Raw genomic sequence first — 11,795 nt, 5'->3', positions numbered from 1 at the left:
AATTTTTATTTAATTTATTAGATTTTTTTTAAAATATCTTTTTAGTCATAATTATTCTTTCACTGAAAAAATGGGTGTAGAAATAATTTTCACTCAGAAATTGCTAGTAAATTTTACAAATAATTACAGAGAACTGGCAAATGACACATTGAATTAAACATTAATCTTTGAAGTAGAAAGACTGAAAAATTTCCTGTAAAACATACAATAATCTTTGTGTTATTTACCACTTCGAAAAATCTTTTTTTGCAGTGTAAGCAGGTGTTCTGCTCTTAAACGTCCCTGTTCTTATGTTTCTCAGGCTGTTGGTGGGGATTTTTTATTTTATTTTTTTAATTCTGTATTTATTAGACACCAGATGAGCAGTTGAGACAGGACTGGCAAGTCTTCTATGCTCTTCAAAAGGATCAGTGAATAAAGTATTCCCAGATACTTGTGACTGGCTCACGGAGCAGGATTATTTTCATATATCATATTTTTGCTACTTTTAGCAGATGTGAGACCGTTTGAAAGGTAGACCATCCAAATGCTTTGTCAGACAGATGTAATGAACACACCGAGCCCCGAAGGGAGAACAACAAGTCCAAAATACAAGAAGCAGATGAAAGATCTTCAGGATCTGGATTGGGACTGAGGTGATAACATGCATCACAGGGGTTTAAGCCTTGACTTGACGTTCAGGCTAATTCAGTACCTTTGGCCGTGACTTCATAAGCTCTCGCACTACCAAAAATGAAAGTTGGACTCCTAAAAAAGGCTTTTTGATTTCTATTTTATGTGTTGTTCATTGCACAAGTGTCAGAGAAGTAAATCCCCTGCTAAAATGAGTTTTAAGTGTTAGATCTGTGGGAGACAGGCAAATTCATCCCGATATATATTTGCATGTGCGCGAGAAACATTTGATTGTTTATTTTTGATTGTTAACATGTTGCTCTGAGATCATTTACCAGAGACATTCATCACAAATTACACACACTAGCCTCACAATAACCTCTCGATTCATGATTTGATTTTTGATTTGATTTTTTCCTGACTTCTCTAAGAGTGCATGTGGCAAAGATGCTATCGCAGATGAAAAGCCCATTCTCGTAATGTTTGTGCGCGCGATGACAGATGTGTTAATGCGGCCAGATGTGCCCGAAGATCCCGCATGAATGGATGCACTTCAGAGGAGAGTTTGCGTTTTGTATGTTCTTATTGTTGTGGGTTTTAGGTTTCATGAAGAGATGTTTTCATGCTGAAGTTTATTTGTTCTGTTTGGCAGTACAGTGACTGCAAATGGAGAAATACATCATTGATAAATATCATATTTGAAATGACATCATACACATAGGAACAAGAAATCACAAATGAGGTCTCCGTTGTTTCTCCTAGACGGCAATGGGATTAAATGGACAACAAATTAAGACGTCCCAGCTAACAGGGAACGTTCTCAGAACATTCTGGCAAGGTTTCTCAAAGAAATAATGTTAATATAATGTTCGTTCAAAGATATCTGGTCTTTAATAATGCTTTTAAAACATACATACATTTATACAACATTCATGGATCTTTCTTTCTGAATCATTGTAGTTGTACATTCAACTACACTCTAAAAAATGCTGGGTTAAAAAGGGACAAACCCAGCTATTGTGTTGTTTTGACCCAGCAGTTGGGTTGCTTTGAACCCAACCGCTGGGCCAAAACAACCCAATAGCTGGGTTTGTCCCTTTTTAACCCAGCGCTGGGTTATTTTTAACCCAGCGCTGGGTTATATTTAACCCAGCGTTTTTTAGAGTGTAACATTTTTTAATGTAACTGCTTGTTTCAGAATGTTCAGAGAACATTCAAAAGTAACATTCCTGTAATGTTTGCAAAAAAAATGGAATGTTTCCTTAACAGTAACGCATAAACAAGAAAAAACGTATTTAAAACATTTTAAAAACTGGACATTTTGAAACTGAATAACGTTTTCATGACTTAATGGGAACGTTAGCAAAACGTTCTTAGAACATTTTTGTTAGCTGAGTTTCTTCTCAGATGTTTCTCCTGAGAAAAGGCAGAAGTAATCTCACACAGATTTTCAAAATTTGCTCAGATGAAATTATTTTCTAGCTCTGTACTCTTACTGTATATCAATAATTAAGCAGTTTGTGTTTTTGTTTCTCTTAAGTAATTTGAAATCTCTTTGATCTAACCCTTTCAATGACTTGTGGGTGTTAATTTAGTCAAATTAAACAGTATTTTTGACTTGCATAAAACCATTTAATTCAGAACATGAGAACGTGTTTAGGTTTTCTGACAAAACCTTTTTTTTTGTTTGAGACATGGACAAATCATGATTGAGATCTCTAATAAGTCTCTTAAACTGAAAATCAATGCCTAAGCAATGCATTTCCTATGGGTGCATTTAAAATATGTTTATCGATGATGCATTAATACATCACCGTAACTATTAAAAAAATATGAAGAAATTAATTTTAAAATTACGTCTGAAATGCAACCTACAAATTCCCACAACAACAAGACAATATAAAGATAGAAAAATATTCAGACAATAAGTCTGATTTTTACAGCTGTAATATTTTCTACCTTGTGCTTGTTTTAATTAAAGTCAGCGTGTTTTGTTTCAGAAGTCGAACGGTTCTTTTACTTCGTTGATCGGTTGTTGCTTTGAGTCTTCATGTGTTTATTTTTCAGTCATTCTTCCTAAATAGCTCTTCAGTTCTCAAAGTCCTTTGCTGCTCATTTTCCAGCACTTTTAAAATGTTGCATCATTCTTGATGCTCTTTTTTGTTGTGACCTTTTGCCCTTGTGTGTTGAAATAACTCATGTGACATCTTGACCCCTGACCTCTTGACTCCCTCAGGTGGGTTTCCACCCTGTTCTGTCACAGTTGAGCAGTTTTCTGGTCCTCGGGTGTTTTCCAGTGAACCAGTCTCCTGCGTCTGCCTTCGTTCCAGCTCTTGTTGGAATAGTTCATCCCTGCGATGAGGCAAACAGCCCTTCGTCCGGTCCAAGGGTGTAACGCTCCTCGTTAGCTAAAGCTTAAGAGCTGGCTGCAGACTCTGTCCTGCCATGGGATGTCATTACATCAACCTCGGAATATTTCCATGGATTATTGCATTCCTAGTCAACAGTTCTCCCATCACACCAGTGCTATTTGGTTTATTCCTGTGAGTCATTTAGAAATTAGATACGAGGTTCTGACCTTGTCTTGAAACTGAGCTTGAGAACTCACCCTGCTGATGACAAAAGTAACTTTATTAACTCTTTCCCCATCGCGGTTTTTTTTTTTTTGCCAGTTGCTAGCCACCGCCAGAAGTTTTAAACATTTCCACAAAATTTTCATGGCCCCAGATTATTTTGTATGAATATCTGAACATGCAATATGTCAAAAAAACAAAAAAAGAACAGAGCCTCTTTTTTCTAGCTTTTATTCTAGCTTCATGCATTCTTTTTGTCAACACTTAAATGTGCGGAAGTTTAATAAAAAATAAAAATTTTGAACAAAAAGCTGAGAAAATGATCAAAACGATGAACGAAGCATAGATGGAGTATATCGCTTCCATCAACACCCCCAAAGTTTCTTGGATCGACATTTCATTCGGAAACGATAGGCAGTTTTGATTTATATGCTGTTCAGTGTTTAATGATTGCGTTATTTTACCTATGCATCTGCTAACATATGCGATCACTTGTTTCTGCTTCCTCTTCACCGTGTTTTGATCCAGACAATCAATACTCTTTCAGAAGATGTGTAATAGCACCTCCTACCGTATAACAGTTAAAACATGGAAAGCCAGAAATTTCAGTCAGTAGCGCGGAAGCATTGTTTCATAAATGATGGAAAATTCCGTCAATGGCGGGGAAAGAGTTAAAATAATTTAGAAAACACAAACTTAAATCACACTTAAAGGGATAGTTCACCCCAAAAGATGAAATATATGTCATCATTTACACAAAAGAACACAAAAGAAGATATTTTGAAGAATGTTGGTAACCATACTATGGACGTCAATGGCTACCATCAACTGCTTGGTTACCAACATTTTACAAAATATCTTCTTTTGTGTTCAACAGAAGGTAGAAATTGATACAGGTTTGGGACAACATGAGGGTGAGTAAATGATGGCAGAATTTTCCATTTTGGGTGAACTATCCCTTTAAGGCGAAAGTTGGCTCTGGTTTCCGAAGCTGTAACATCAGTTTTCTGTTTTCTGAATTGTTGTCTGTGGTTTTTGACATGTACTGAACCCAGAACATTCTTTCAAAGATTTTAAATTCTTAAAATAGATTTTCTATAATTGCTGAAATGCAATTGGCAGTGTATTGCGTGTCAAGGTCCAGACAGAAGAATATTTTACCTTAAATAATTGATTTTCCATGAAATTTCTGGTTTTGGTATGAGTGCTGGTTTCTCTTTTATGGTCCATTGGCTGATGATTTTCCATTAGTTCCAGAGCAGATGTTTGATAGAGGAGATGAAATGACCTCAGTGGACTTTACATTGTGCAAGTCATGGTATTTGATTCACGTCACTACATTTTTACATTTGCTGAAGAAAATGTATGTGCTTCTCACCTGTGCAAATGCACCTGCTCACTACTGTTTTTGGTGGTTGCCACGGCATTGCTATGCGGTTGCTAAAATGTTCTTAGTAGTTTTGTTGTTAGGGTGATCTGGGGGGTTGCTAGGGTGTTGCTATGCAGTTGCTAGGGTCAGGGGCGCCGATAGCAATTTTGGGCCCTATGAAAGAATATGAGTTTGGGCCCCCTACCGCACCAAACATACACTATATTGCCCAAAGTATTGGGAAAACTCAATAGCACTCAAAAAAACTCATCGCCAAACACCAATGACTTGTACATATGCGTACAAGCATTTTAGACACTTCCAAAACTGTGGCAAAAAAGATGGAAATACAATTTTTAAATACATGAATTATGTTTCCATCTTTGATGCCACAGTTTTGGAAGTGCGGACAGGGCATCACAGTATGGTGAGGGGCGTAAGATTTCCGTCTCACGCTTGAGGTATTTGGCCAATCACAATGCACTGGATAGCTGGCCAATCAGAGCACACCTCGCTTTTTCAGACTGATGAGCTTTGTAAAAATCGACGCGTTTCAGAAGGCGGGGCATAGAGGAGAAACAATAATGTACAGTATGTGGAAAATAATGTGTTTTTTTAACTTTAAACCGCATAAACACATTTCATTACACCAAATACACCAAATAATGTTCTTTTTAGCAGCATCATATGACCCCTTTAACCCAAAAACCTTTAGCTTCATACACGGTAGATAATTGTGACCCTGCCTGCCTGTGGAAACCCAGCTAAAGTATTTTTTTTAAACAGTGGATGAGTAATTCATTCATTGATTTGCTTAATAAAAGCCTCCTTTGAGATCGTTTTGACAGACATGTTTATTGTGTATTATTTTCAACGTGTTTATTGCTAAGTTTAGTGTGCCAAAATAGAAACGCAGCCGTAATTTGCGTGCAGTGTATCTGGTTGCCATGACAACCTCACGTGCTTCCTGCTGCTGCTCTATGTAATCAGATTGTGAATTTGTAGATTTTCTATAGCAAAACTAAAATGTGTTTAAAAGTGCGACTGACCAAATCGTCCGGCTCGGTTCCCCCCCCCCCTCAAACTCGAAGACATCTCTCAATTTTGACAGTTTACCATCTGATTTCACTCGTGACTCTAGGCTACGTAGGATGGGACGAAACCGTGCAGTGAATGGGGGGAGATAATTTTGCTGGAAATGCAGATATAAGCCCTAATTTGGTTTTATTTGTACTAATAAAACAGATCTCTGGGGGCCCCAAAAGTGCGTGGGCCCTTAGAATCGTCCTAACTCCCCCCCCCTAGCGGCGCCCCTGGCTAGAGTGTTCTGAGTGGTTGCCAGGGCGTTGCTTTGTGGTGTTCCGTGTGGTTTCCAAGGGGTTGCTATGATGCTGTTTGTGGTTTCCAGGGCGTTGCTCTGTTTTTGCTAAAGGGCACAGAGTAGTTTTTTGTGCATTGATATGCAGTTGCTAAGTCATTTCAGAGTAGCCTTTACCTCGTTGCTATGAGGTGTGTGTGAGCTTTCTTATTAGCCCAAGTCCAAAAGCCTTAGGGCTTTAGGATATTCTGATCTCTAGATGTAAATCTGTGGGATTTTTATCATCTCTTTTATCTTTCACCTGGCACAAGTCTAATTGCTTATAAAAGTAACAGCACACCTTTCCTCAATGAGCCGTGTGATTTGAGTTATTATCCATGGAGAATGCTAAACGGAGGTCTTTATTACAGACGTTGCATTACTAATCCATCTTCCAATTATCAGATAAGAGGACAACCAGATGTGCAGGATGATAAAGAGGAACTAATTTCTGTGTGAGAGGAGACGCTCTGGAACGAGCCGTGACCTGATTTCTCCCAAGAAGCATGAGAAAACTGCGCTTTGTCCTTGACAAGATGGGCACGAGTTCACTGCAGCTGAATTCCCGTTTAGTCAGCCAAGGCCTGGAAAATAATTTGGGCTGTTACTCTGTCCCCGTCCAGCCCCCCTCGTCGTTCGTTCCTCTCTTTTGTCTATCTTTTTCTCTCTAGTGAAGGGCTGGACTCCAGCCTGGATGTGTCTTACCTCAGCATGAAAATAAAATCAGGCTCATGTGTTCCAGTGTGTTTGCTCTTCATTTAAAGCTGGCAGAGCTGCAGTGTTAAAGAAAACATTGATTCTGTGATGATTCACCCTCATGTTGTTCCGAACTGACATTCATGCCGTTTTCTTTTTTTGCAGAACACAAAAGGAGAATATATTCTTTAAGCATCTTTACACAGCTCCTTTCTTCCAACATTCATTGTGAACAGATCTTCAGTTCAAAGACAGACAAGCTAACACATATTGCAAGTCTTCTGAAGTTACTTAGGTGAATTAGTGACTAATTTAGGTTGATATTTACTGATAATGAAATAAAATAAAATAAATATAAATAAAAAAATCACATACATTAAAAATTAAACAATTTTGAACAATCATTTTAATGCATATATAATTTTTTTTATAAAAAATACTTATAAAAGTATAAATGTAATTTAATGTAAAGTATTATATATTTGTCATTATTTTTAAATAATTTAGAATAATTTGTCATTTTAAATGAATTGATTAATTGTTAATTAAATAATTTATAAATTACCACTTATTATTTAAATAATATTAAATAATTATTTAAAAAAATATTTTTTATTATTATAATAAAAAAAAATAATGCACAAAAAAGTATGCACTATTTTTGAAGTTGGACATGAATTCAGGCAAAACTTTCCAAGCTTTAAGATTATCAGTGAGTAAAGATTTACTTTTCAGTCTGTTCATCGCATAATGTTGTCGAGTGATTTAAGACTAAGAATATAGCACACATTGTACAGACTGCTTTTGTAATGCTTTTATGGAGTGTTTTTTGTCCTCTTTGGAGTTTGACAGATGATTATGAAGTGTTGTTGTATCGAAAAGAAAAAATTAATGAGAGGGTGAGTAAATAATGACAGATTTTTCATATTAGGCTGAACTTCTATGCTCGAAAGAGAACCTGTGCTGTTGTTTTTCCTCTGTCCACCCCTGTGTCCCTTTCTAGTTTTCTATCTTGCAAGAACACAAAGCATTAAGTGACCAGGGGAAACAACAGCACCCTGCTGTGTCTTTTTCCCCTAGTGACTGATGATTTGATTAGTTTTTTTTTCTGCTTGTGGCTTTACTGCAGTCATCTTTCCACAGCATGAAAGGTAGAATTATTTCTCTTTTTTTTCTCCTTCGTACAAAGAATTGCTAATCTTTCGCTCTGTTTGGTCTTTTCTCGTGTGAATAATTGAAAAATAAATTAGAAAATGGTCCCAGAAACATTGTAATACTCTGTCGGTGAGGAAATATTTATAGCTGCTTGTCATTTCAACCTCTATTTTAGCCAGTTTCTTGACTGAATGTATGTTGTTTTGGAACGAGATCTTCTCAAAGACATGCTGGTGATGTCAGATGACGAGCTAATGAGATGTAATGAGGATTTGGGATGGTAGTGGCGAGATGATGTGTTGCAGTGGTTTAACTTCACCCAAAAATGAAAATGTAATGTTCAAAAAGGTCAAAAAAGTACCGTAAGTGCATGGGCCATATGACTCATAAACTATATTCCTGAAGTATGAGTAAATAATGACAGAAAATAAATTTTTGAGTCCCCTGAGTTTTCCATTTGTAAATGCAGAATGCATTTAGTATTTCTCTTGCTGATTTTGGATGTTTATTTTGGACGTTTTTCCACAGTTTCCTCATGATTCATGTGTTTGTATTTGTACTCATTTATAAGCTGATTTGAATAAATGCATCTGCTAAATGAATAAATCTGCCATAACATGAAGGACGCACACATGGTCTTCATTGGCTTCTTCAGTTTAATGGTTATACGTTATTAATGATTGGTTAAGTAGAAAAGAAGTTTAGTTTAGTAGTTTCTGGAAGATATTAGATGATCCTTTTGGTGGAAATGCACTGCTGATTTTTATAGTTATAACAGGGTTCCCACAGTCCTTCAAAATGTTAAAATTGTGATTTCCAGGCCTGGAAAGGTCTTAAAAGGTCATGCAATTTCTATAGTATATTTATTTTATCTAGTTACACTTGGCTAAAATTATATTAGCTATATTTTATTTTTCTCTGTGAGTGCATTCTCTATTTAATAGTTTTTAAAAACCCTTACAAATGACTGAAAAAGTCCTAGAAAAGTCATGGAAGTTAATTGTTCCAAAGGAACGGGAACCCTGTGCAATGCTCATGGTATGTGTTTGTTTCTAAACCCAAATTAGAGCTCAAAAAGAAGCATAAATCCTATTTTTGGCTTTTGACGATCCGTGGACGATCTAGCATGTTGAGTTGAACCTGCTGAATTAAACATATGCCTCCAAATACACCTTTGAGAATCATTCTGGAAGCGGTTCGGACCTCAGATTGTAGTTCAGACTTCGATTTGCTGCTCCTTCATAAGTTTGTGCTTGTAAATCTGCTTTTGCTGCATGTGTGATTACAAGAGCTACATCTGTCAGTATACGTCTGTGATCAAGCAGCAGATTTGAAGACATCTGGTCCCTTCCTGGGTTTTAAGGTACTACTAAACCCCTGCCAAATGGTGTTTTGCAGTTACATGTGTTGTTAATCCCATTTACTATGTGAAACATAGTGAAACAGTGCGAGGTGGGACCAATTAAACAGCCGTCCATTATAAATAAGCGAAAAGGGACGAGAGGTCGGGCTGCAGAATGAATGAGTCATGGAGTTTCTGCAACTCCTTTAAAAATCCTATATTCACATCCTATTATTGCTTAAAAAACAGTGAATGCATACTGTGAAACACAAACGCTATTTTATTGAGTATTAAGAAGATTATTTGATTTATTCCTTAAACTGAAGTTCATAATTGTTATCTGAATCTGTTTTTTGAAAGTAATTAATACTTTTATTCAGCAGGGATGCATTAAATTGATCAAAAGTGACAGTGACATTTATAATGTTACAAAAGATTTCTAGTGACCAATCAGCATTCGGGACGGGAACCAGGACAGAATATATCGGTTTTTATAATAAACATTAATCAGAAGTTAATTTTCTTGCTGTCAGAACAATGCATTAGGCTTTTACATTCAATTATAAGACTGTCTAATCTGTCTAATCTTTTAAAAATCAATTAAATCACAGTCCTATTCTGGTTCTTTGAGTGTGCAGTATAGATCAGATGGTCTCTACGTACCTCTATGAGATTTTCTTTAGATCTGAAAAGCTCTTTTTAGTTTCAAGTGTTTGTTCTTAGTTTCTTGGAAACCTTCAGATTCTGTTGTGAATTCACTGCAGGGTCTCATTGATTTTTCCACATGAAGCCCCACTGTGGGCTTTAAGATCATCTAATTCGATTTAAGAGAGTACAGGTTCAAGTGAAAAAGGGTGAAGTTTGGTGAGAAGAGATCGACAGGTTTCTCCTGGAAGTTGAAAACTAATGTGCAGTATGCAGTAAGAAGAATGAATTTCACACTTTATTCCACCACATAAATTACATGCAGACCACAAACTGAACAGATTTTTACTGTAATTAGTGTAATGCCATCAATTTCAGATAAACCCACCCTAAACATGTCAATGAGACGGTCGTTTCTTGATGAAGTGGATGGTCAGAGTGAAGTGACCCAGACTTTCTACTGTCAGAAGCCTGTCTGTGTTTGTGTGTGTGTGTTTACGGGAGGTTGTTATTCTCTGATTCAGCAGTGCTGTAATCCTAGTCATGAGTTTGTCATGTTCAGGTTCTGCTTAAGAAAGCACAGCTGCGTGAGGAGCGTTCGAGTGCAGATGTTGGTAATGGTCTGATCAGAATATTATCTCAGCAGGGAGAGAGAGGAAGAGAGAGAATTAGGGCATGCTTTCACAGGCTGAGGGATCTCTGCTGCCTGTCTTTGATCCGTGATCATTTGCAGCTGATCGTGCTGACTTAATATCTGAGTGAAAGTTGGCAGGACTTCATTTTGTGTCAGCTGAAAATTAGTTTTCAGTGAAAAATGACTTTTTAGTGAAAAGAGTTTTTGCACGTTAAGATACAGTAGCTTTACGCTGTTGCTATGATTTTGCTGGAGTGTTTTGAGTGGCTTTAGATTGTTGCTATGCTGTTGCTAGGGTGCTCTGAGTGGCTTTAGACTGTTACTGTGCAGTTGCTAGGGTGACCTGAGTGGATATAGATTGTTGCTATGCTGTTGCTAGGGTGCTCTGAGTGATTTTAGACTGTTGCTGTGCAGTTGCTAGGGTGATCTGTGTGATCTTAAGCTGTTGTTAGGTGCTCTGAGTGTTTAGACTGTTTCTATGCCATTGCTAGGGTGTTATGAGTGGTTTTAGACTGTTGCTATGCCATTGCTAGGCTGCTCTGAGTGGCTTTAGACTGTTGCTATGCTGTTGTCAGGGTGTTTTTGAGTGGTTTAGACTGTTGCTATGTCGATACTAAGGTGTTATGAGTGGCTTTAGACTGTTGCTATGCCATTGCTAGGCTGCTCTGAGTGGCTTTAGACTGTTTCTATGCTGTTGTCAGGGTGCTCTGAGTGTTTAGACTGTTGCTATGCAGTTGCTAGGGTGATATGAGTGGCTTTAGACTGTTACTGTGCAGTTGCTAGGGTGATATGAGTGGCTTTAGACTGTTACTGTGCAGTTGCTAGGGTGTTATGAGTGGATTTAGATTGTTGCTATGCCATTGCTAGGGTGCTCTGAGTGTTTTTAGACTGTTGCTAGCTTAGCTAACTAGTTGATAGCTTAGTGAAGCATCAACACATCTTTCCTTAACAAGACAGAAGATTGAACAAATCATTCAGGACTAGGTACAAGCTAAAGTTTAATACAAAGGGTTAAAGGTTTGTTCAAATCACTAACACTAAATATATTTTTACTTAATGTTGACTAAGTAAAATGACTGGAGTAGGAAATTAAAGAAACAAGTGAAAGTAACTAAGTTTTGTGTGTATTTGTATTTGTGTTACAGAGGGCTGTTTGCTAGTCACTACACAGAAACACACTACCTGGAGGATGGAAGTGCCGTCACCACCTCACCGAATGTCATGGTAAGATCACAAGCAACCGCTGCTTCCATCCAAATTTAACCCAACGCCTACAGAACACATGGCAATGTGCACTTCCTGTAACAAACCCCTATTATTCTGCAGAAAACATTTTGGAAAAGAGTTTCATTTGAGCTATATATATGTATATATATGTGTGTGTGTGTGTGTGTGTGTGTGTGTGTGTGTGT

The 11,795-nt window shown here is 37.2% G+C and overlaps 1 protein-coding gene across 1 annotated transcript in view; it reads left to right on the top strand.

Annotated features, from left to right (window-relative positions):
- The window catches only part of LOC107740867 (zinc metalloproteinase/disintegrin-like), a 52,103-nt gene that overhangs the window by 38,554 nt on the left and 1,754 nt on the right, over positions 1 to 11,795 (top strand). Inside the window, exon 4 of the mRNA XM_016553389.1 lies at positions 11,529 to 11,607. Coding sequence (XP_016408875.1) covers positions 11,529 to 11,607 — 79 coding nt within the window. The remainder of the gene's footprint in view (positions 1 to 11,528; positions 11,608 to 11,795) is intronic.

The sequence above is a fragment of the Sinocyclocheilus rhinocerous genome, unplaced genomic scaffold, assembly GCF_001515625.1.
Source record: "Sinocyclocheilus rhinocerous isolate Xijiao unplaced genomic scaffold, SAMN03320098_v1.1 scaffold1908, whole genome shotgun sequence".
Lineage (NCBI taxonomy): Eukaryota > Metazoa > Chordata > Actinopteri > Cypriniformes > Cyprinidae > Sinocyclocheilus > Sinocyclocheilus rhinocerous.
The sequence above is the reverse complement of the archived record's forward strand: the minus strand, read 5'-3'. Positions and strand labels throughout refer to the sequence as shown.